At 30.4% G+C, this 26,836-nt stretch overlaps 3 protein-coding genes and 1 long non-coding RNA gene across 5 annotated transcripts; 2 read left to right on the forward strand and 2 right to left on the reverse strand.

The window, feature by feature from the left end:
• Nucleotides 1–2,055: 2,055 nt before the first annotated feature.
• LOC101252290 (syntaxin-related protein KNOLLE) lies at nt 2,056–3,790 on the reverse strand. Its single transcript, XM_004240972.5, has 2 exons — nt 3,040–3,790; nt 2,056–2,566 (listed from the first exon to the last, which is right to left on the reverse strand). The coding sequence occupies exons 1-2, from the start codon at nt 3,643–3,645 to the stop codon at nt 2,237–2,239; spliced, it is 936 nt and encodes a 311-aa protein (XP_004241020.1). The 5' UTR covers nt 3,646–3,790; the 3' UTR covers nt 2,056–2,236.
• A 1,163-nt stretch (nt 3,791–4,953) lies between these two features.
• Nucleotides 4,954–8,633, reverse strand: LOC101252591 (DNA repair protein XRCC4). 2 transcript variants are annotated; one of them, XM_004240973.5, is made up of 5 exons: nt 8,351–8,633; nt 8,080–8,222; nt 6,795–6,923; nt 5,573–5,695; nt 4,954–5,359 (listed from the first exon to the last, which is right to left on the reverse strand). In XM_004240973.5, the coding sequence occupies exons 1-5, from the start codon at nt 8,487–8,489 to the stop codon at nt 5,129–5,131; spliced, it is 765 nt and encodes a 254-aa protein (XP_004241021.1). In that variant the 5' UTR covers nt 8,490–8,633; the 3' UTR covers nt 4,954–5,128. The 2 variants fall into 2 exon arrangements, with proteins under 2 accessions (XP_004241021.1, XP_004241022.1); XM_004240974.5 differs by lacking the exon at nt 6,795–6,923 and having other exon boundaries at nt 8,351–8,619.
• Nucleotides 8,634–13,379: 4,746 nt separating this feature from the next.
• Nucleotides 13,380–18,341, forward strand: LOC101253093 (protein WVD2-like 3). Its single transcript, XM_004240975.5, has 8 exons — nt 13,380–13,512; nt 15,565–16,032; nt 16,278–16,363; nt 16,472–16,559; nt 16,782–16,853; nt 17,000–17,110; nt 17,333–17,636; nt 17,912–18,341. Exons 2-7 carry the CDS (start codon nt 15,571–15,573, stop codon nt 17,627–17,629), a joined length of 1,116 nt encoding a protein of 371 aa, XP_004241023.1. The 5' UTR covers nt 13,380–13,512; nt 15,565–15,570; the 3' UTR covers nt 17,630–17,636; nt 17,912–18,341.
• A 1,277-nt stretch (nt 18,342–19,618) lies between these two features.
• Nucleotides 19,619–20,011, forward strand: LOC138349152 (uncharacterized). The gene is made up of 2 exons (XR_011221756.1): nt 19,619–19,746; nt 19,878–20,011. It is a non-coding gene; the product is annotated as an uncharacterized lncRNA (long non-coding RNA).
• The last annotated feature ends 6,825 nt before the right edge of the window (nt 20,012–26,836 follow it).

The following is a 26,836-nucleotide window of genomic DNA, read 5'->3' on the forward strand; positions in this document are numbered from 1 at the left end:
GAGATATTCATTTGATAATGTTTGTATCTATATAGTCAATAAATAAATATTTACCAATTTGTTAATTAATAGTACAAAAATTCTTTTTTATATTTCTTGGATCTTCTCCAAATGTGTCTACAATATACTTGACGTGACATACATAATGCATATAATTAATTAACTTAATTTGATCATACACACATATAAAATAAATAACTATTCTGTAAAAAATACATTTGATTGTATAAAAGATATTTTCGCGTTGATGATATATACAAATGAATGTTATACATAAGTTCAGAGAGTTTAAATCGGAGGATGACATTTAAAATTTAAAACATAGAGATTTCACCAAATTCTTTTGCGTGACGCACAAATTAATTAATCTAAGCAACAAAATTGACAACTCTTATACCTAAAATTAGTATTAATTCTAAATTAAGGTTCTTAAGAATATTGAAACAGTAGAGATAATTAGTGTATTACTTATTGGATAACATTGATTTAATGAGTCTTTTTCTATTTATTTTCTTTTGTGGAAGATGACTTAGCATGCAACACAAGTTTACTTGCGTATTCAATTTATAAAGAACAAAGTCAGATGACAATTAGGAATTGGTAGCTCCATATTCCTTCCTAATTATTAACTAATTATTATGAAAACACCAAATTTTAAGAACAAGTAACAAAAATTTGGTGTTAACATGTTAGGGGTTTGGCTTGGACTTTCTCTTATCCATTCAATCGATGCAAAAAAAAAAAAAAGTTTATAGAAGGGGAATAGATCACATAATAGAAAGAATTAATAGCAACAAATTGAATCAGGTATAACAGAGAGTGTACGTAGATTGATCGCTCTTATTTACAGAATATAACATCTAGTACTTATAAATTTATTTAATGAGTGAGCCTTTTAACAAAAAATTAGGCGGAGGGGAAAGAGAAATTACGGGGTAGAGAATTAAACTCTCTCTAACAATGTTAAAAATGAAGATAACCAATCAATTGAGTCTCTCAACCTATTAATTATATAGTAGAATCGTCACTTGTACGATGTTATTGTTTGTGTCAATAAAAAATACACGAACTCGATCGCATCTAACAACATCATTGATCTATTTTAATAACAACATTTGCAGTCACAAAACGGTTTTTGGTATGTGGATTTTGTAGTAAATAGTAATGGCTTCAAAGTCTCCTTAGTAAATTTTCTTTAATTAACAAAATAAAAAGATGAAATTCTAGGGGATTGCTTGTAATATATAAACTCCTAACTCTTTTACGTGCCCAAAATTACTTCCTTTTTTTTTTCATTTTTTATTCCTCATTTTTAGTTATGATAGGACTTTTCATTGGGAATAATACTTTGATATGTAAATTGGCAGCATCAATTTGATAGTAGAAAAATGTAATCCCTTATCTTAATTTTTTTTTTTTTGAGAAAATAACACTTGAAAATTAAAAAATAATTTGTTGCGAATGATATGATGTGAATTAACATCTATCTAAATATGTGAGTACAAACGTTAATGTTTAAATTTGGAAGAAAAAAATGATTTTTTATCTTGGTTACTATTATGATTTATAGTTATATTTTTTTCTCACTTAATAACAACAACAAAATCAGTGTAATCTATGTTGTTTCTTTAACTCGATTATTAAATTATCTTCTTGTTGTTTCTGCTTGTTGCCACTTGCCTCTTTTTTTGAGCCTTCGGGAATGGGAAAGCGGTGACTACCTATTTAACATTCTACCCTAATTCTCGATCTCCACACCCTTCTAATCAAGGGTCATGTCCCCGGTGAGCTGAAATTATATCATGCATGTTCCGTCTAATCATTTCTCCGCGATACTTCTTAGTACTACCTCTCTTACCCCTCTTTAAGCCCATTACGGTCAACCTCCTTACCGAAGCATCCACACACATCTCCTGCTCTTCACGTGTTCAAATCATTACAACCTCATTTCCAGCATTTATTTGTTGTAGTTGACATAATGATAAATCAGCCTTTTTGAACATGAATTCTATATATAATGCCAGTAAATCTCTATAGACTGAGACATGTTTCAAGTTTTGTAACAACAAATCTATTAAGGTTCATTACTCACTTTAGAGTCCTATCAAAAGGACTAGTGAAAAATAGAATAGCAAACATACATGAAATTTCTCACGAGAGTGATCAAAAGTAACTGCTAAAATGAATATAAAGAATGAAACAAAAGCTCAGTATGGGTGGTGGGGGCTATCTATATTCAAGATTTGGTGAAACTGGTGGCAATGGGGATAATGACTACCAGGATGAGAATAAGGAGAATTATAGCTCCAATGCACATACATCTCCTGCTGCTCTTTTGATACTTCTTTGCAGTCTTGAGGTTCTTAGCTCCATCATTAACATACTGAGCTGCATTCACTACATGATGTTCAATGTCATCCATTTTCTCTCCTTGTGCCTCAACCATCACTGCCATGTCCAAGAATATCTGGTGAAGCTCAAGCAAGCTCTTTTCGATCTCCTTTGCTGCGTCATGACGGTCCTGTATCTCCACCACTGTTTCCAACACTTTCCCCCTACCATGCTCCTGCACCAATCAAAAAGTTCAACAACTTGAGCTCTAAACTCCAAAAATCTATAATTAGGAGTGCACTATATAATTGATTTGGTGTCGGCTATATGAATTTTCACTATTGGATTTGGACTAGTACACAAACTTCGGCTCAAGTGCAGCAAAACCAAGTACAAGCTCAAAATTTGGACTAGTGATACTCAAAATTCAATAATCTAATTCAATAATCTAGTGTCGGCTACATGAATTCTCACTATTGAATTCAATAATTTGGTGTCAGCTATAGAAATACTAACAAAAATCCACAAACTAAGATGTTAATCCATTAAATCTTGAAATGGAAACACTTAAAAACTAAGATACCAAGAAACAGTTCAACAAAAAAAAACAGAGCATTGTTCTTCTGCAGATAGAAAAATTTGGGGAAAAAACAGAGCCAAATTGGGGATGAAAAAAAGACATAAATTTTTAGTTTTGTTTATGCATACCTGAATTGCTCTAGAAAGAAATTCTTCACCACCTTGACCATTTCCACTAGAAATGATCTTATCAATAACTTCTTCATCTGGGTGTTCACCAGTAACAGTAAAATATCTTCTTCCAACAGTTTCCTTATACTCAGTCATCATCCTCTGCCTCAGTCCCTGAAAATCCATCATCAGTTCCTTAAGCTTCTTCCTCAGCCCATTAGTCACAGCAGATCGAGTCCTATCGACCAGCGTCCCTTCTTTACACCCAGAAAGCCGCCTGTTAATCGCATTGGATCGGTCCATCTCTTCCAGCTGAGATCTAATAGCTCTAGCCTTCTTCAACACCGCTACGATATCTGAATTTATGCGATCACGCATCGATTTCAAAGCTTCGGGTTTGTGCAGCGACTTGCTTTCTTCATTAGTGTCCTGTAACCGACGAAGAATCTCCTTGATTGAATTCATCTCCAATTTCACTTTTTCTGCTTCTTCTAAGAAAGCAGTGAGATTTTGATCCATTTGGGTCATACCCATTTCCAAATCTGGACTAGCTTCAACATCTTTCATGGCGGCTTTCTTCAGATCAATGTAGCTTGTGAAGGATTTTGTCATCAAATCATTCATCTTGAATTGTTTTTTTTTTTGAGAGAGATTTGCAGAAAAATGAAGAAAAGGTAGGGAATTTGGACAAAACAGAGAGAATTTAGCAGTGATTGAAAATGGTTAAGGAGAATCAATTGACTATAAAGAGGAAGATTGAGGCATGGGAGTGAGATTAAGGAGAAAGATAGCCGTTGGAGGATCTTCTGTGTAACGGCTCTATTTTGTTTTGAATAAAATAAGGTTTCTTGGATCCTCATATGTTGGTCATGCAATGTAGCTAACACTTTTTTTGGAAGCCATAAGATTTGTCTACTTTAAAATTTTTATCATCTTTTTGTTAAAATCTCAAAAAAAAATTATAATATGATATATTTTTCAGTTTCAGTTGATATATCTATTATTATAAAGTGATTCACCTACACACTTATTTTATTATTAAATAAATGATTTGAATTAACCTTATTAATAACTCAAATATACTATTTTTGTCAAACGAAAGTGAAAAAAATATTTTTTTATTCTTTTTAATTAAAAAAATCAAGCAAGGGCACATTAGGTCTTCCTAGTTAAGTATCCTTCTGGTAAAGTTTGGGATATATATGGCCATCTCAGACGTGAATTTTTTCACTTGTTTGATTGAATGACTAATTTGAGTTAGGTTTATTATTTGAGTTTCTTGTTATGTTTCAATTTTTAAAATTCGTTTTTAGTGGAAAATTACGCGGAAAATACGAAGTGTGAATGGAAAAGAAAAAAAAAGTTAAGAGCATTTTTACGGTTATAATATATTTTATTTGTGTATGTGAAAAAAATCAAGGCATTTATAATAAATTTTATAAGAAGGTGAGTGAAAAATAAATTTGATCATTAAAATAAAGTTTAGTCGATATTAAATTACAAAGCTTTTTCAGGAGGAATTTTACATTAGCATATTATGTTAGTGTGCAAGGTTTTTTTTTTTGGTTAGTGTGCAAGTTACGCTTCAATTATATTCGAAAATAAAATAAAAATATAGTTGGTTCATAATAAAAAAAATTGGAGTCAATATTCTCAAGCTAAATATACCATATAATATAAATGGAGGGAGTCTTAGTAGCTATTCATATCTAACTGCAACATATTTTAAGAATCTGAGGCACCAAAATAAACACCATATCTAATCTCAGATAAACCTGTTATTCGAATTTTGTCCTGATTTTCTTACCTTCAAAAACGAGAATGACATTACAATTTCCAAACATGCAACTCATTTCCAGAAAAATTGCTCTGGACTTCAACTATACGCAGAATTTAGTACAAATACCTTGGAAAATAGGGAGGCGTCTGAGATAATGCAACAGAAAAGCCAAATGATTGAAGTATTCACAAATTCAAACACTGTATATACATATCCTCATTCAGTCATTCTCCACTAGAAGGAAAGTAAAATTATAAGCAGTTAGATAAAGAGGCAAAAAAAAAACGAGGATGAATAAAGATGCTGTAAATGGTGATCCTTAGATATTTACTTTCTCTTTCGACCACGACCACGACCCCTTCTGGCTGGAACATCTTTTGAAGTGCCAACATCATCCTTCTCCACTTCTTCCCCACTTATTTCCTCATCAAAGGTCTCAGTTCTGTCCGTAGATTGTGCGTCCTCTTCTACTGGCTCTTCAACAGAGGTTGCCTGTTTCGAGAGCTTATCGCGAAGTTCTCTGAGTTTTTTCTTCTTTGCGTTCAGAACTCCAAGAAACTGGAAGAGGAAGGAACACAGGTCATGACCAATCATGGAATAACTTTTTGGGGTATTCAGCTCCTAAGCCTAATTAAACCATTCCAGAACAAAGTGTTGCAGAAAGAGCTTGAATACATATACAAGGTCAAGAGAAAGAGTAAAATCATAATAAATTCGAACAAACCCGTGAAAATAATAAACAAATCTTAGTGCTTGGTCTGAAAACAGCACCTTTGCATATATTGCAGATTCAAATTCTTCTTTCTCTTTGCTGAGTTTCTCGCTTTGTGTTAAACATTTTTCTGCCTCCACCTTCATCCTCTCAAATGACTCAGTTTTACTGACAACTTCATCCTATTTATATCAAATAAACTCGTGAAAATTTGAATCAAATAAACTCGTGCGACTTTTACCATGTACATAGCTCTTCAGATGAGACAAACAGATAATTAATATTTTTCAAAACAGAATCTCAAAGTGAACTGTATACAACCTCGTTCCATTTCAATCAAATTTAAAAAACTGTAAAAGCATACCACACAACAGAACCATATAGACTGTTGTTTAGTTGGAAGACAACTTAAGTGGCAAGATTTTTTAAAGCAGAGATAACAGAAATCATATGATTGCTGTTTAGATGGAAGGAAGAAGAAGTAACAACATTTTCTAAAGCTGAGATATCAGTAAATCAAGATGAAAGGAAAGAAGACATTCAGTTCACCATGTTAAATATGATATATAAAAAGCAGGAAGTAATTGTAGTAACTCGCATATTCACTCTGTATAATACTACCTTTTCCTTGCACTAGTGAGAAGTAAGCTAACACCACCTACAACAAAAAATGTTTTCAAATTGTTCTCTTTATATAAAAATATTCATAATGGGATGGACTTAGAGCTCTCCGGAAAGAAGGCTCATATGGGATCGATTCACAATCTTTTTACAAAGTCTAGGCATATTGAGGAAAAGCATGGCAACATGGTGTCCACTAAGAATGACACTAAACAAAATTCCAAGTATATTCATTCTAGAAGCTGCAGAACAAGAGGATTCCACTTTCATGCTCCAAGAAAAAAAAATGGGCACCAAGCTCAAATGAGAGGCAGATCTAAGGAAACCAATCGTCGCAGCAAGCCAGCAACAGTGCAACCAACTATTGCCAGACCACCTAAATCCACAGAAGTTATGAAAGGGAACTGTAGGCACGGATACTGAACTACTACATCCTCCACCAACATTTCTAAGAACAGATTTGCTAAAATTCATGGCAAAAACGTTAACACTGGCTGTAATGCATGACATGCATAAAAGTTCCTGATTACTTAGGCTCATCTGATTATCAGAGAGTAGATTTTAAGACGGCAGATTGATAAAAATTCAAGTAAACTGAAAAAGTGCATGGAATAAATTGTAAGTTTAAATAAGACAAAGCACATCAATCAGGATCATTACACTCAGTCTAATATTTGCATCCATGAGGAAGTCCAAGATATCAGCTGTAGTTTTTTTGCTATTAGACGACGATTGGCATTTCCACCGCCATTCCAGCTTAGTTCCTTCTTTCTCAAATGTCCATGAGAGCTATAAAGATCAAAGGAAAATAATGGGCTACATGGAAAGCACATCATAGCTTTTCAAACTTGCAATAATACCATAAAGATATATCGATTACATTGACTCCACCTTAACTAATTTTTTTGCTCTTTAGGACATTTGTTAAGCAATTAAAAGCAAAGATGTGCTACAGTTGACTACAAAGATGTAGAGCACCACAATAGACTTTAAAAGGCAAGAATAACAATCTAAGCAGCTAGTGCACATGGCTAAGATCACATTTTTAGTCAAGGCTCCAAGCTGATTACACACAGCCTCTTGCGCTATTGCGCTTAGAGATGGCAACAATGCTGTGTGGCCGTTTGGCAGTTTGACAATTTAGTTAAAAAATCATCCAACTCTTTAGCTTCGTTATGAACACAAATGTACTGGATTTGAATTTCAACTCTGATTGACTAGATCTTCCAGAATAGGAAAACGCCCGAATATGTAGATTTAGAGTCAATTGGAATAGATATTCTATATGAAATGTGCACATCACAATTGCCCTGCTAAGAATTTAAAAAATGACACCACCACCCGCTATCCTGTTCTTTGCACCATCGCTGCTAGCATGTTCCCCGCCCCGTCATGCTCTCCGTTGGCTCAAATCCACCCCACCCCATTGCCATCCTAGTTATAATGAGAGCAAACTGAACAGCCCTAGGAATCAACTTATCTAATAAGGCTAATGCAAAGTCTCAAATCAACTTGAGCAACTCATGAATCAAAAATAACAAGTGTGAACCAATTGTTCCTATTATATGCTCCAATTAACATAGACAATGATAAATATCTTGGCTTTGTTGATTTACTGCGTGATGATTTTGTTGAACGAGATAATAGAACGTATTGATTTGACCCCATAAGCGGGACCAAGCATGTTGCCGCCAGAAGCAGAACCCCGTATTTCTTCTAGAGAATCTCCTAATTGTTCCAGAGCAACTAGAAAGAGATTATAATGATAGTGCAATATGGGGTTTCATCAAGTCAAAGGCCTGATTAAGCTAAAATCCCATCTTTAGGGTGCCTTCTGTTCTTTTAACAAATTACTCAAAAGATTATCACTCTAGGCAATGATCAAACAACTGAAAATATGCAATTAACTAGGATTAAAATATTAATAAAATCAAGAAAAGCTGACCCTTTTGTGCCCAGTACCAGCATCATCAAACCCATAAACAGAACCGGGTTGTTGAAATCCTAAATACTTCTCACCCAAATCAATATACTCCGAAACGGGTTGATCCCACTGAGATGCTCTCTCTTCAACCTCTTCCTCAGACGCTGCAGAAAACCCCCCAAAACATTACAGAGCAAAAAATGAAGAACCCCAATTAAACTTAGGTCAGCGAAAAAATGGGAATAGAACTTTTGAGTTGGAATTTTTCGAAACCAATAAAAGGGAAAAATACCATGGCAAGTCCAAGAATGGAGGCCGTCAGTGATGAAGAGGTCAAAGTAAGAAGAGAACCATGTGCCTTTCACGAATATTTGTTCCTTATTAGATATTACCAGTTTGAGGCATGTGTGTTTCGGACTTGGTGACCCCATTGACAGGGATGGCTTCTCCTTCTTCAACTCACACTGTGGCTTCGTGCTATGGAAGCTTTAACAAAATTGAAACTCCCCTCCGCGCCTTATTATCTGTGTCCTACCGCTGGCGTTTCGGCATTAATTTTTCAAATAATATTTGGTAGAAAATTTGATAAATATAATTTATTTATAAAATTTATTATTATTTGATAAATATTTTAAATTTTTAAATATTAATTTTTTTTAATATTTTTCAAATCTCATTATTTAAATTGAAATTTTATATCAAATTTATATTTTTTATAAAAACATCTTCTATGTTAGTTGTTTGTATTATATTATATAATTTTTTACATAAACATCAAAAGTAGTGATGAAATATTTAATGAATATGAAAGTGATGATGTCGTTGTTAATGAAAAAGATGAACAATCAGCTCATTGTAAGAATGTCATGTGTTTTGTCTACGTCACAATGTATAGATTGATGCTTGTTGCAGTCACTCCAAACTAATGCATTGCTCTAGTGGTTATGGACACTACTTGTTATTTGTTGCAACGAAGATCCAATTATTTTGTAATATAAATTTATGGTTAGTTTTAATAGTTTTTTTAAAAAAATTATGTGTATAAATTATTATTTTTTTTAAAGTAAAATATATTTCTCAAATACTATTATCAAACACATTATGAAAATTCATCCAAATTTTTACTAAATAATACTTGCAAATATATTTTAAAATCTATGGCGAAATGCAGTCATTCACATTTTGTTGGGAGGAAGAGGTACAAGGAACCTTTTAGAAAAAAATATTTTATGATATAAATATAATTGGGTTTATGGTGCAACTTCATATTAAAGAGGAGACCACTCTAGATAGGTAAAAGTGTAGAGGTCGTGTATAAGGAGGAGTGGAGTGATATCTTATTTTGTGAAGGTTTAGGTTTGTCAGTGTCTCGCTTGTCTATTTGGATTGATTTAAAATATGTAGTTTTTAAATAAAAATAAAAAGTCAAATTCAAATAATTTTTAAGTCAATTAAAACATTTTTTTAATGTTGTATGTTGTAGTTCTTGACGTAGCTTGCTTTTTTATTGTTTTATTTGGATTTGATTCTTTTTTTTTACTTGAGTTTGATGCATTGAGCTGATATCTTTCATGAATAGCTTCTCTACCTTCACGAGGTAGCGTGTAAGATATGTATTCTCATCACTTAGTGAGAGTGCATACTTAGTGGATTTCTCGGGATATTGTTATTGTTGTTGTTGATATAAATATATTTGCATGTTTGGAATGTCATCTGATAATTGGATTTGGTCTGATGGAGTGTAATCACATTGTCAGTCTTGTTTGGTTGACCATGTAATTATCTGGTAAGCAGATAATTGAGTATAATTGACAGGACTCAGCAGGAGCGGCTCAAGCATATTAGTGGTCTAAGGCGAAAATCAAACGGGACTTTAGACTTGAATTGTTAATAACATTTATATAATTGATTTTTTCTAGTTTTCAATTGATAATATAACCATTCTTATTTTAAGTTATTTTTCACGAAATATAGTACTCCAAATATGTTAAATTTCTTATAATAATTTCTTCATTTTTATGAAAAGTTTACTTTTTCTACAAATAATATTCAACATTTGTTAAAAAATAATAACTTATAACCTATTATTATTAAAAATGAGGCCCCCCTTAAATTAGGAGTCTTAGGGCACATGTCTTTTTTTTAACACTGTCGATCCCCCTGGACAAGAGTAATTACATTTTCCAATTCACAAGGGAGGTTATGAATTGTTGGTAATTTACATGGTGTAATTACAAGCTAACTACTTTTTATTTCCTTCCGTTTATTTTTTATTTTTATTTTTATTTTTGTTTTAATGTATTTTTAATTTCTATTATTTTAAATTCTTTAAATTTTTATTTCTAAAAATATATATTTTTATTTATTATTTAATAATTCATATTCTTTTTATCAAATATGTACGTCATGATGTTTATATAAATTTTGTACTTTTAGTTTATGTAATTAATTTAATTAAAATATACTAAATTGAAAAGTATAAATTAATTTTTTTAATATATTAGTTAAGAACATATGTTTATTAATTAGTATATTGTTAAAAGATAATATTTTTCTTAAATATTCAATTTAATATTATTTATAAAAGTTCTTATTTGTCTAATATAATTTTTTGATCTGAGATAATTAATTTTATTTTTAAAATTCAATATCATCTTATGGTTATACTTGTGCAATCAAACAGTACACATGTAATAACTGGGATGTGGCAAACAAATGTACCTCTACCATTACAAAAGTAACTCACATATACTCTTCATCCGACGAAAGTAAAAGAATAGTTTTTTATTTATACTTTTGACTTTTATTTTTTAAAAATAATCGTGTAGGGTAAATATAATCTTTCTCGCAAGTTCAAGGTATATTTAATTTTTTTCATACATAAATTGTTTTTTTACTTGTTTGATTTCATTATTTGAGTTTCTTATTCTTATTTTTTCATTTATTCTTTAGTGTACTATGTTATAATTTAAATATTTTTGCGGCTATATTGTTATTTAATTTTTATATTTATAAATTTTTTTGAGCATTTATGATAAATTTTACAAGGAAATTAGTGCAATATGAATAAATTGAGCATCAAAATAATAAATTTAAACACAAAAAAAGTGTGAAGAGGATCAATTATATATTTTTTAGAAAATTAAATTTAAATTAATTTTTTCACTTCATTTAGAGGAAAAGATATAGGTGGGTCATTTATATAAGAATAAGGGTATATATGAGTCACCTCATAACGAGGGATATATCACCTCTAAGTAGCAAAGTTGAGAGGTATATCATATCATTTTTCATTTTCTTGATGAACTAGGTTATTTAAGTTCGTCTAAAATAATACTCCCTCCATTTAGAAAAGAATGACTTCCTTTCCTTTTAAGTGTGTTTCAAAAAGAATGGTATCTTTCTTTTTTGGTAACAACTTTCCACGTGACATGTTTAATACCACAAGATTAAGGGACAATTTTGTACATTTGACATAACTTTAATTTAGGACCGCATGATCAAAAGTCTACTTTATTTTCTTAAACTTCGTGCCTAGTCAAAATAAACCATTTTTTATAAAACAGAAGGAGTAAAATAGTTATTTGTGTGGAAAATCTCTTTGCTCAAGAGAGTAAAAAATGACCTAGGATGTGTAGGATTTCCAACCAACTTCGTTAAACTATGAAGAGTGATTTCTAATTACAATTTAATAATCTTGTGGACTAACTCTAGCATTTCAACTCAACAATTAACTTTAATTATACTTGTTTTAAGGAAGATATTTATATATAATCTAACAAAACAGTATGTGAATTATGAGGGGATGAGACAAGGAATGGGGGTTCGAGGGTGGTGGGGGCTGGAATGGTCGAGGGGTGGGAATTGGAGATGTTGGACGGGTAGGGAGAGGTATAATGAACTTGAAATGTCACTTATGACTTTTTCTAATTTCATTACATAAGTCAATTTTATCATTTTTAAGGAGTTTATTTTTCTAAAATATTTTTTAAAAAATATTTTGATCAATCAAACGTTATGAAAAATTGAGTACCAAATAAACTCAATTGCTTTAGAGATTGTTGCAATCCACAATCTAATTTTTTCTAGGCTTCACGAATCTATAGAAAAATGAGAAGAGACTTGTGTTAATAACATCTTACAAAATATTGATATAGTTAATAGTCCACAAACATTTCTTAAACATTGTTAGTGGAACCTACCTCTTAAATATTTGTTAAAAAATAATCAAAAGAGTAATTAGAATTAAATGAAATGAGTGGGGTTGAAAAATTAAAATTAGAAGGAGGTTGTGAGGCCTTATCAAAAGGGTTAGCAAATAGTAATCAAATTAAAGCTATGATTTCTTATGGACCTTCTAACTATTTATGGTTAAAGAGTCAAGTTTCAGGATTTTTAGCTGTAATCTACTTGGTTTGTCAAGATTAATTATGCTAATATTATTCATTTTTTTCTTAATAAAAATATAATAAGCTAAATCACTTTTAGCATTACATAATAAGATTTCCTTAAAATAACAGTATTTGATAATTTATATTATATATACACAAGAGATTATTTTATTTAGAGAAAGCATTAGAATAACATGTATTATTTAAATATATTTTACTTTGATTTAGTTATAATGTATATTTTTAGTTTCTATTAAAATATATATTGTATTTAGATTATTTTTAAAATTATATTACCCTCAAATATAAAATAACAATTAAAATTAATCTGACAATAATTAAATTATTTCATGTATGATTAACATACTATTATATAGTAGGGGGTTTATCCGGTGCACATAAAATGCTCATCACTGATGATCACCCGAGGGGCAGATATTCTAAAAGTGATTATAGTGGTGACAGGTCATCCCGAGTTCAAAGAATCAAATAATTATTAAATTTGTGAAAATTAACGACAAAAAAGATTAGAAGTTTTTATGTTAGTTAATAAAAAATTAAATATATTTAATAAAAATGATCAAAATTTTCAATATTTGAGCGATTAAAAACACAAAATTTGCGTGGATGTTTGAAAGGTAATTTGACAATATTATCTCCTTAATTGCTTTTATTATAATAATAATCTTTAAATTACTTTTGTCTTTTTTAATCAAATGATAAAAAAACATCAATAATTGGTCTTCCCTACTTATTTTTATAGCTATTTTTTTTAATAAAAAAAATTAAATATTATATATCAATATATATCTATACCAAAAAAATTAGTTATTCTTCCTTTCCTTTTTTGTTTAAATCCATAAATAAAAATAGTATTAAAAAGCTCCTTTTTTTCTTCTTCTTTCTTTTATTACCTCCTTCTTTCTGCTATATAAATAGCATAAAAATAAATATTTTCTTCTGTCTTTTTTACTTTATATATAATAATAATAATAACTGCGAGACGCTCCTTCAAAGGAAGAGGAAGAAGCAGAAGCAGCAAACAAATCGATCTTTCTCAAAGGTGATAATTCTCAAAAATCTTTGTATTGATATTGTTATTTTGGGTACATTTTTTTTATATATTTTTTTGTGAGACTATCGATCTGCTTGCATTTGTTATCGGATTTGTGTATGATGTTATATGTAAATTCTGGGTTAGATCTATATAGGAAAATATGTTTTTGATGATATGCTATGATTAGCAAATGTGGTTTTGTGAAGGTAATGATTGTGTTAAAAATGGAACGAAAAAGTATGTAATGCCAAAACTTACAACTTGTATCCCTATTTATTGCTGAAGGGAATCTATGAAATCTGTTACATTTGATAGATTATCTGTAGAAAGAGGATGTGTGTTGCATTAGGAAATGTGTTTCAGTTTGATTGCTGATTGCTGATAGTTTGGTTGATTAGAAAATGGAGTCAAATTTCAGAGGGTTGAGTTAGAGGTAGAAATGCGAATCAATGGGGGGTTTTGAAATATTTTGAGATTGGGTTCTAACATCAAGGTGTCTGATTCTGATTTTCTGGATAAGAGTTTTGTATTCTTTTGTTCAAGTTTTGTGTATTTATGCTTCGAAGTGATGATATTCAAAAGCGAAATATAGGTGCAGCCTTGCTGTACCTTTTTCATATTTCAGTTAGGTACTCATTTTCTATGTAATGGCATCATGAAGTTTGTGTAATGTTCTGATATTGGCACAATTTATACTGACCCCCTTTACACCGTCTTTATTTATATGTATTTTCCCGTAGCTATATGTTTCTGTATAACATTCCCTTGGGGTGCAACCCTTCTCTGGACCCTGTGTAAACATGGGATGCCTTGTGCACCAGGGTGTCTTTTTTATATGCTTCTGTATAAATAGTTAAATACATGCATATTTTCTGTTTAGAATTTGGATTAACCAATGCGTGGAGGTGTTATGGAGTCTACTTTCCCTTCAGAAGCTTTAGAGTATCTATGTTTTCCTTATTTCATTAATTATTGAGAAGCAAAAATTTTCTGTCTCTTTCTTTCATTAGTATTAGGACACCAATCCATAGATCCTAAACTGCACTGTGCAGCATTAATTTAGTATTACAAGGCTTCTCCCTTGATACTTTCGTTAGAAATGTCTGCTTGAACTGATCTAATTTCAAAAACACAACATCGATTACCAAATGCTAAGTAAGTGACTCAGAAATACTGAAAGCATATATTTCTGTCAAAATCAGATAAAACCACTTCAGCTACAGTTGTATTCGTTCATTAAGGAAATGGACGAAATTAAACTTCTAATATAACCTGGATCTTAGGGAAATTTTGTTTACTTTCATGAGATTTATTTGTGTAACAATCAAGGTTTTTAATGGATAAGAAATGACTTTAATCATTACTTATTACAGAAATTATATAGAGCCTTTGTTTTCATGGAACAATATGATTTTTCCGCCTTGTTTGACAATGTACACACGTCAGGATTCTGATTCCTAGTACCTAAAAGTTAATCTCAGCCCTTTTTGTTACTTCACTGAGATGTGTAACATGCTTCTGGAGATGGGTATCTTTAAGTTCATTTTATGCACAATTTAGTTTGTCAAAGCGAGGATAAATTTTCCTCTAACTGCAAACAGTTAACAGTTGTCAGATTTTGCCTATGATTATTTTTAAAAGTATAAGTCCAAGTTTCAATGCACTTGCTTATTCAGAATGGATATGTTGTTTAAATAATAAATAGAAACCTTGATATGAATATATAATTGAGTATGTAGAAAAGAGGAAATATTCAATTGTTATTTTGATAAATAACTATTTGATTATTATTGAGAGGTCCTATTTTTAAAGCAGGAATCCTTTTGATACTAGAACTTCAAATATTTTTTCCAGTGAGATCATTAAAACCTGTTTGGATAAAGAAATCTATGTAGTTTTTGTGCAGAGTCGTTAACACAAAGAAACTGGCAATTTTTCTAGAAAAACAAATAATTCAATTTACTTTACCGATTCTGATGATGGACTCGAAAGATATTCCAGCATGATGAAGCCCTTAGCTGTAAATAATGCTTTCTTATTCTATTGATTTTTTTTCAGAGGTTGATGGGGTTAGAAGTTACAGATACCTGTATGGAAAAGGAGCAAGGTGTTTCTCCGGATTCAAGTTACATGAGAGATGGTAATCAAGATGTGTCGCAGTCATCTGAGCATGCCATTGGGGAGCAGAGAACTGATATGCTGAATGAGAATGTTGATACGAAGGAGCAGGAAGTGAAGGACTGCACAGCTGAAGTGTCACTTGATAGCAGACAGGAACAAGATCGACCAAGCTCAAAGGTAAAAGATGATAACGACAGATCAAGATCTTCAGTGAAATCAACAACCAAATCTGTTGCTGGAAGTTGTAAAACAAAGTGCACTGTTCCCCAGCCATTTGCTCTGGCAACTGAGAGGCGTGCTTCTCATGGAACACGACCTGTTAGGAATGATGCAGGTGACGTGAGTGCTGCACAGAAGCCATCTGAAACAAATAATTTGCAAGCCCCAAGATCTGTACAAAACCAGGTTATTCCCCTATGCTTTATGTGCTTTTTGGCCATTGTCTACTGGGTTATGTCATTTAAGGGAGAGAGTATGAATCCGAAGCACTTGATCTTGCAAAAGTGACAAAGTCCTCATGTTTTATTTTTCTTCCGCTTTTGGTTAATGAGAAAGCTCACTTTTCACTGAGAAGTCGATGCATAACTATTGGAGTTGGGGTCTATAGATCATACAGCATGTTCATCTGTAGCTATGATATTCTCTTTCAGGTTTCTTCATCGGTTGCACTTAAGAAGCCACCGCAATCTGATAACAAGAAATATTCTGATGAGGAAGACTCATCAATTGCCTCTTGGTATGATCTTTCTCTTTTGATCTAATTTGACAAAGTCTTCAGTTTCTCTGATGTGTGCCCTTATTGAATTCTGCTTTGCCATTTGATGATTTCCTCAACAACGAGAAGTGATGTGGTCTCAGCAAGAAAATCCAGGGTCACTGTAGCGGCAGCCCCAGTATTTCGCTCCTCTGAACGTGCAGCAAGAAGGAAGGAGGTAGCTGTCTATTTGAGCTTCTCCTTAGGACTATTGCAACTGTTGACTTAGTTCTAATATTGTGATGGTTCTTTACCTCATTGTTCCCCCATACTTGTCCCTCTAAATGATCAAAACAAAAAACAAAATACCAATAGAAAAGGAACTTCAAGTTCTCCTTGAAGTGAAAAATCTAAATCTTGGCTAACTCTGTCTTGCTTTTTGTTTTTCCCCATCTTGCAGTTTTACTCAAAGTTAGAGGAGAAACATCAAGCTTTGGAGGCTGAGAAAATTCAATGCGAGGAAAGGACAAAGGTATGCGCCACCTTATGTTGCTGTCACCTGATCATGGATGTAATAGTGAAATACAGATCTATCAAAGTTATCCTACAATTTCTGAATCAATGAATGTGTTATCAATCAATATATTTTTTTGATTTCGTTCTACCTTCCAAACTTAGGAAGAGAGAGAAGCAGCTATGAAGCAAATGAGAAGGAATTTGTTGTTTAAGGCGAACCCAATGCCGAGTTTCTACCATGAAGGGCCTCCACCTAAGGCTGAACTAAAAAAGGTACTGGATGATAATTACCAACATCTTACTGTAATATCAACTTCTAGTTGAGGTTTACCCATAACTTTAGTCTGCTGTATTATTGTGACGTTTTTTTACCCCTTTTGTAACCTTTGAGCATGTTAAAGAAAGTTCACATTAGGTTACTGATCTTTTGACATCCCCTTCTGTTTATCAACTTAACCACCTTATAATTTTAATTTCCTTTTCTTTTTCCTGCAGCCACCACCAACCCGTGCAAAATCACCAAAATTTTGCAGAAGGAAGAGCTGTGGTGACACAGGTGGCTTGGATAAAGATGTAGGAGCTTATGATAGAGGAAGTCAGCATATTCCTGGTTACAATGCAAATACCACCTTTGCTTCTAGAAATAGTAAAGACCGTTTGAGTCTCAATAACCAACGGGGTTCTGCTACTTACAACTTTAAGAATGAGTCCAATCACGCAGGGGAGACGAATGAGTCATATATGACTGAGAAGCAAGACGACATGAATATGGATATTAGCGTTCATTCTTGAGCCTTTGGTGAGTCATACTTTAATAAAGTGAGATCCTTTATTTTCTTGTATTTTGCCTCTTGTGACAGCTCTAAGGGTTGTCCATTGACTTCTTATTTAAACTGCAAAACCTTTTTCTTGCAGTAGTCTGTAACATTAATTTATAAGTGTAAATTTCTGTAAGTTATGCCATTACTGTGTAAAGATACTCATCTTATTTTATATGATTTTTAGTATATTGGCTAACGCGTACTTGCTACTTGTTTAGAATATATCCATATTGTTTTCGTCTAATCTTTGCAGTCCAGCCTCATAGCATGTCTGGCAATGAGACTCCAAAAGGAAGTTTGATGATTTTTTCCATATCGAGTGCGCGAACACAAGGTCAGTGATTGTACTTAGTAAGAGAAAACAAAATGAAAGGCACAGGGCCCATGAAGATGTGCTTTAGTGGTGCAGTAAACTTTTGTTTTCCTCAATTTGGGTAGGAGTAATGATGTAAAGCTTGGAAAGCTAAAGGGGAAAGATGTAAATGGAGCGTAAAGCAAGTAATGCTCGAGTGTTCGTGTAGATATTCTGCAAAATGTGACTTTTTAGTTAGAAAAATGACTTACAAATGTTGAACCAAAATCACAGTCAAAAAGGTCCAAATCTTAAAATTTGTGTATGCTTTTCAAATCTTGAACTTAGTGTGACTTTTACACTTGGTATGTATATATATATATATTATTTATATTTACAATTTCAGTTTTACAGTATTGGATTTCTTAAGAGTTGACTGTGGCCTATAAAAAAATTACTAGTATCTCAATCTTGTTTCTCCTTCTAACTGTCATTTGACTATTTTTACAAAATTTTTTTTCTTTATCCCTATATATAATGGAGGCCAAAAAAGAAATGTTCTAATATTAATTTGACTATTTACAACAAATACAACCTCATATTCAAATAAAATTATTGTTGAAGTTGACTACACTTGTGTGAAAAGATTCAAAAGTTAATTGAAAACAGTGAATACCTTTTAACACGTTTAACTTTTACTTATTAGTATACCCCTCTTCATGGAATATCAACTTTTCAATTCTTATGTCACTTATGGGATAAGCAAACATATTCTTAATTGAAAACATAAGGGGAGATTTCATGAATTTAAAATGAAAAAGGAATGTCACATTAATACGATAAAGCACCTAATTACTATTTACTAGTATATTATCCTTACTTTGATTATTAACTATATATATATAAGTAAATAATAGTCAAACTTATATACCAATAAACCCTTAATATATACATTATAATACATTAGTTGTGTCATTTTTAGAACTTTCATATTGAAAAACTTGTCAATATGGCTACAAAATGAAACCAAGGTAGAATTTTTATTTTTCTTTAATGATTCTATAAACGCTTTTTAAGCCTTATCCCAGTTTGATATTTTGATTTTTGAAATTAAAACACACCTTTAATTTTGTGTGTCAAAACATAATCATGGAATATTTGGCATAATAAAAGTAAAGAGGAAACTGCAAATCATCTGAGTCACAAAAAAAGACAAAGTCCGTTGCTCACGTCACGTTATACAAAAAAACAACTAATAGAAACGTTACGATTCTTTATTTCTTAATCAAATTTTAAGTTTAAATATTTAAAAAATAAACAAATTATATGGTAAGCATGTGTACGAAAATAAGCCTGTAAATGCGAATTTAATCAGGTTTTAATATAAATAGTCGACGATGAAAAAACAATATAAAAAGCCTAGCTATATCTATATATATGTGTGAAACTAAAACTAATGAATGCATGTCCGTTAAGCAACCAAAATAAAAAACTCTATTTTTCTTCTGTCTGTCTCTTTACTCTATATATTTCATAAGTATATATATAGAGTCCCCCACCCCACCCCACCACCCCTCTCTTCCCTTCATTTTTCTTACAAAAGAAAGAAAACATTTGTTGAGGGGAATGTTGTTTGGTTCGAAATCATTCAAACAAATTAAAATTCATGCATCTCGATGATCGATGAATTGAATAATTTCGGACCAGGCTTCATTCCCCCCAACTCAAGTTTTTGTTTTAATTTTACATATTATGCAGCCAGTTTGACTAATGATCTCCATTGTTCTCTCTCACAGGTAAAAGTGTGGATTTAAGATATATAGTTCTATCATATTCAAATGAAAATCATTATTTTCATCTCAAAATATGTATATTTTTGCAAATATAAGATCATGATCATAAATTTTATTTTCGCTTTAAATTTTAGATTCGTCTGTATGAGCAAACACGCATAGGCACATAGACATATTTGTTTTGTAGTAGGTGATCGAACTCCGCAATTTAGGCTTCGGTGTCCTTTTTCGATTTGTTAAATTGAATCAGGTAAGTATTGTCCAAGTATTATAATGAGTTTATTTTCGTTTCATTTATTACTTTTTGATGTGTTTTGTGATAGTAATAGTGGTTGTTTATCTTTCTTTTAAAAAAGAAAAAAAAATTGTGATATTCTTTTGTGAAGAGTACAACTTTAGTCCTTTATCTTTCACCAAATTCATTGAAAAATTCCGTGTGAAAATATGACTAATTTAAGTGAAGAAGAAGAAGAAGAAAAGAACTATTTTTATATTAGAATAAAACAAAGTTAGGTTTTTTCACCTTTTAATAAATTAGTTGTGGAAAAGATGTTTTAAATGGACTTTGCTTGTAGATTGTTGCAAAGAATATATATATATACCACCAAAGATATTGATATTATGAATGAGGCTTTTTTTTTTTATATATATAAATTAAAATTTAGAGATTTTGAATTTGAGCTTTGGGTATGATATGAAATACTTCTTTCCTGAGTACGAATTTGAAAAAATTAAATTTTAATGTGGATATAAAACACTTGAAAATATTACATTGTTTGATTAAAGGTTTCGTAATTATCTCTATCGCACTTTTATGTAATTTTGCATGAGAGATTATATTCTTCCATGATTTACCAATCAAACCCCTTTTCATCATTAACAATATTAGCTCCTCCTTTAAGCTTTTATCTACAGTTGTGGGTCACATTTTGCATGCAAAAACCCATCCTACCATGTGCCTTGGTTAAACCCACCTTTAGATGACCTAAGAGTGTTGAAATGTTCACTTATATATGTAGTATAATTTCTTTATATTCAATATTTTTAATTTTTTTGATAAAGAGTATTTAATTGACCATTACTAATTTTATGTATATATATACTAAAAATATTTGTGTAGCGATAATTAATTTATCGTAATAGTTTAATTACTGCTAAATATGTAATGTTCTTTTAGAAGTGACTAGCATTAGTCGTAAATGTCTCTAAAGCCTATAACAATTAGAAGCTGAGCCAAAGTTTTCAATTAAGGGGTTCAAAATTTGTAGAAATATACACATGAAGTAGTGGAAAGGGATTCAATATATATATATTTCAACCATATATAAATAATATGATTTTCCGTCGAAACGGATTCGGATGAACTCTCTTCATATGAGGTGGCTCCCGCCTTGATAACAACATTGAATTAAAGGACAATTAACTAATACTGATAAAAATTTTAATACTGTTTGTAGTGTACATATGAGTGTTACTAAAAACTATTTTTGATGTTGTGACGTGGCTAAACCACAGCTTTGGAGCTAGATTTGGAGGTGTTAAAAAAGTTCAACGAGTGTATTACTATCAAGTCATTTAAAAGATGATTATAAATAAATTATTTAGACGGTAAAATAGACTATGTTTTTTCCAATCCAATTTAATATTATTTTCTATTCTTTTTTTATTGTTCAATGTTTAAAATGAATGTTTATAATTTTTCTGATAACTTGCCCTTTTCATTTTTAAGTTAAATATTTTTTAGGAGATAAATTACATTGATTACAGGTCTATATTTATAATTTCAAAAATTATGATTTAAATTATAAATTTTTCTTAATATGTTTGAATTACCTTACAAATTCAGCTAATATAAAATATAGAAAATAGCGTTCAATTTTTTAGAAATATTTACGTAGGCATAATATAATAAATAGACTCTGAATTTTACTAAAATAATACTTATTTTAGGAGGCTCAATCGTATGATTTGAACATTAATGTATATATTTTGGCCTACTCAGCAAACGTTTAAGTGTGATGCATCTTGCACACGTTACAACTTTCATTTTTTACCTAATAAATTTGGTAGGAAATTAGAAAATATAATAAAACAAGTAATTGCGTTTGAAGGTAATTTGAAAAAGCTTAATTAACTTTTCCACTCAAAATGTAAAGGAATTTATTTTTACACTTATCATATAATTACGTCGTTATATAATTCATGTTGTATAAAATATAAATAGTGTCATGGCAAATTAAATGGTTATATGATAAAAGAGTAGCTTGTAGCTCTATTTCTTTAGTTAGTTTTTTAAAAAAAAAAATTCTCGCAGTCTAAAATTCATATTGAAGCTTCGAGACCTCTAATAAAAAAATAGTCTTTCTCATTACATCAAAACTTATTTTTTAGTTCTTGATATCATGCTTACTATCGAAAGTTGTATATATCTTTATATAATAGCTCAATTTTTATAATCCCAAAATTGAAGATACCGATTCGTTTCTACATTTGAACGATAATATACCACTTGCAAAACCTTTAAATATTGAATCTACCACCACTTACCATTATTCAACAAATTTGTGTAACACATGGTACTTGGTACCACTGAACTTGTTTTCACAATCAATAAATAAAAATTGATTAGCTCTAACTATTTGTCAGTCCAAATAGTAATAATTAGAAGAATATATAAGTAATCCGTAAATCGTAATGATTGATTATTTGTACATAACATGCATTATTGTGGCAAAATGGGGCAGATAAATCTATATGGTAATCAGTATGAAGAAAAAAAGGACAAAATATCCAATTAGTGTACTGTTGATTTACAAGAAAAAGTTGGCTCAAATCAAATCAACGTGAATGATGGTGTCACTCAAGCATATGTTACTTTACTTTATAATGATGCATATGTTTTGTCGAATTTTCTAACTTATTTTTTTTTGTACAACAAAGGAACCTATTTAATTTTTGGTAAATACTTATTCGATTGTATCGAGTGTTTATTCAAATCAAAGTAACTTATATCCATAGGTATAAATGATTTAATAAAGTGTTACTACAATAAAAACAGATGATACCCTTTGGGGTGGTCCAATGGTTTGTGTTTAGGACTTTCATATTGTAGGTATCATGTTTGAAACTCTTTGCCAACGAAAATAAGAAATTTGCCTTCTAGGTCACGCTCGTTGTATCGAGCTCACTTAGTGCGGGTTACCTTTCCTATGTGGTTTGCGAGTTATAGCATAGGAGCAAGATTTTACCATGTGTGCACCCAAAGAGTATCGACTACATGTTTTCATTGTCATCGAAAAAAAAATATACATAATGATTAGGGGTGTGCAAAAACCGAACCGATAAAATGTTATTGGGTTATTGTTATTGGGTTATTGGGTTTTTAATGGGTTTAGAAAAATTTATTATTGGATTATTGGGTCGGTTTCGATTTTTCCTATTAGGTTATTGGGTAAACCGATAACCCAATAAGACGATAGTTATTTACTACTTTACCCATCCTCAATATTAAATATACATAATTTAATACATAAATAGATTCATTATTAGCTTTTCAGGCTATGTGATTTTTTGGTTAAGAAATTGGTGAAAACTTTGTCGATTATATGGTGAATCAAGCAATTGTTCAAGATTGTCACATTGAAATATTTTATTTTAGTTTTAATTCTAGTGCATAATTGTAGGCAATAGCTTTTGCAAGTTTGTGAATGTTAGTAATTTAAAGATCAACATTCAAAGTTTTCTATTATGTTTTGGCGGTAAGTTGGTAACATGTAATTATAACATACGTACTATTATATATTATTTGATCGACATTTTCTTATTGGGTTAACCGAAATCGAACCGATAACATCAAAAACCGATAAATCGATAAAAAAATTCTTACTGGTTTGTTATTGGGTTAACATATTTTAAACCGAAAACCGATAAACCGAACCGACTATATGTAAAATCGAACCGACCGATGCACACCCCTAATAATGATTCAGTGCCGTTATAAATTTTAAAGACATTCACAAATATTATTAATTATTATTAAAAATACGTATTTAATGAGTATTGAATTATTATCGCTAAAAGTTCTTTTTAGTATAGTATGACAAGATATACATGTAAATGCCCGATGCAAATACATTTTTTAGTCAAAAGAATATAAGAGAGAGACAACTTGAGTGTGTGTGAGGCAAAAGTGGTCCATTTGCTGAATAAAGCCCAATCACAAAATGAAAATGGATTGGTTCAAAACATTTTTAAGTGAACTTTTTTTTTTTTTTTTTGTATAAGTGACTTTGACTATATACTTAATAATGCTAAATCTGAGGGGTAAAAAGGAAGAAAAATAAGAGAAGAAGCATTCAAAGTGAATTACTTTTTTTAAAAAAATGAGAAAAGTGTATATCGGAAGCTTGAAAGAGAATTTTTGTTGCGTCTCAACAATTAAAATTAAAAAGCTTTCGTATAACTTTTCACCTTTTCCTTTTTTTCTTTATTTGAATGTTATATCAGCAATGATGTGTGGCACACAGTGACGGATTTACGTACAGAGTTGGGGTGTCACGGCATCTAGTGATCTCAAAAAAAATGATATCTATATATGTATATATATATTATAATTGAATAAATATTATATTTGTCACCAGTAACATGAAAGAAGAACAGCTCAAGTGGCAAAGGAAGGGGTGTTTTGTTGTTCTTTTTTAGCTTTTCTTTTCTTTTTGGGATAATGCACAAGTATCCCCTCAACCTATGCCCGAAATCTCAAAGACACACTTATACTATACTAATGTCCTATTACCTCCCTGAACTTATTTTATAAGTAATTTTCTACCCCTTTTTAGCCTACGTGGCACTAGTTTGAAAAAAAAAAGTCAACCATCGGTGGGCCCACAAGATAGTGCCACGTAGATCGAAAAGGAGTAAAAAATTATTAATAAAATAAGTTCAGGGGGTAATAGGACATTAGTATAGTATAAGTGTGTCTCTGAGATTTCGGGCATATGTTGAGGGGGTACTTGGACATTATCCCTTTCTTTTTCTTCAATTATTCTTATTTATTTACTATTCTTTATCAATTTAAATTGACACCTTTCCATAATTAATTTTTAGTTTTTTATTTACTTCCTCTTGTACTAATTTTTTTTCTCCAATTATCCTTATTTATTTACTATTCTTTATTAATTCAAATTGACACCTTTCCATAATTAATTTTTATTTTTTTTTACTTCCTCTTGTACTAATTATTAAGTTCTTGATATGTGTATAACATGTTTATTTTTTTAAATTAATTAGCGAATATTGAATTATAAACGTCAAATAAATATTATTAAGATTATATTTAAATTGTAGTTTTAAAAATGATGAATATTATAGTTAGATTTTTTTTAATTTAAAGGTTCTTTCGATCTTCACCGACGTTCTTCCTAAGTAAGATGACTACGCTTAAAATACATTTTTTATTCTTTTCCAACTATGTATCTCCAATAATACATAAAGTCAATGAAAGATGAATTTATTATGTTGATACAATTAGATGTTTATACAAACTCAAATTTTAATGTGAAAAATCTTTTTTTTCCTCAAAGTTTCAGCAAATAAGACATCTAATTTCAAAAAGGAAATAAAAATTGAATTTTTTAGTTACCTCTAATCACAAAATATCTATAAAAAAACTATTACTAACATGCATATTTGATCGATTTATTTATCAAAAAAATAAATCAAAAACTCAAATTGTAACCTAAAATTAAAGCAGCCGATCATTTATCTTACTTGAATGTCGTGACACCCCCAATCTCCAAATTCTAAATCCGCCTCCGGTGGCACATGAAATAAAGTTATAAATCAATAAATTTCCAAAGTTATAATTGAATTTGTACTCCTAATATAGATTCGTTACTTTAGTTTGGACATATTGCTTTAACAAACAGAGAAGCTAAAATGCTATTTTTATTTTTGGCTACTCCCTCCATCCGGTGTTGTTTGTCGTGATTTCTATTTTTAGAGTCAAACTATAAAAAACATTGACTAACATTTTAAGATGCATCTTTTCTTCATATTAATATGATTTTTTTTTAATTTATAGTACTTTTCATATAGTTTTAGAATATCTAATTTTTTTGTTTAAAATATCAAATTAATGTGATCTAATTTACCTTTGAAAATTAGTCAAATCGACTTTCGATAAGCGCAACATGACAAACATTTCTTGACGGAGGGAGTAACTATTAAGCCTTCACTTAAGCTTTAATTAGGGCATACGGGTGTTTGGAAATTTCGTATAAAGGATACTTCTTCTATGTTGGCGTCTGGTTAGTAAGTAACGAACATAAACACATATAAGAGCGCAGGGATGGCTTTACAGTATTAAATAAAAGACATGTGTCTTAGGCCCCCAAATTTAAGGGGCCTCATTTTTAATAATAATAGGTTATAAGTTATTGTTTTTTTAACAGATATTGAATATTATTTGTAGAAAAAGTAAACTTTTCATGAAAAATGAAAGAATTATAGAAGAAATTTGACATATTTGAAAACCAGTTTCAAAAACAAATTGACATATTTGAAGTACTATATCTCATGAAAAATAATTTAAAATAAGAATGGTTATATAATCAATTGAAAACTAGAAGAAATCAATTATAAAGTTATTGACGATTCAATTTTAAGAACTCATTTAATTTTTACTTTAGATCACTAATATGATTAAGCCACTCCTGCAAGAGTGTTAAAGTCGTCAATATATTTATTTCGCTTAACTTTCATGATATTAAAGATGTGTGGAATACAGAAATGAACTTTTCAAGTTATATATATATATATATATATATATATATATATATATATATATATATATATATATATATATATATATATATATATATATATATATATATATATATATATATATATTACTTTTGTTTCAATTTATGTGATATTTTTTATTTTTCGAGAGTGAAACAGTTTAAGTTTGTCCGAAAATCTGCGCGTGAAATCTTTAATTTTTTAAAAATAAAATTTATATATTTATAACTATATAAAAAATACTATAAGTTACGATAATTAAAAATTCAACATAGTTATAAGATACATGAAA

Source organism: Solanum lycopersicum, chromosome 6 (genome assembly GCF_036512215.1).
Source record: "Solanum lycopersicum chromosome 6, SLM_r2.1".
NCBI lineage: Eukaryota > Viridiplantae > Streptophyta > Magnoliopsida > Solanales > Solanaceae > Solanum > Solanum lycopersicum.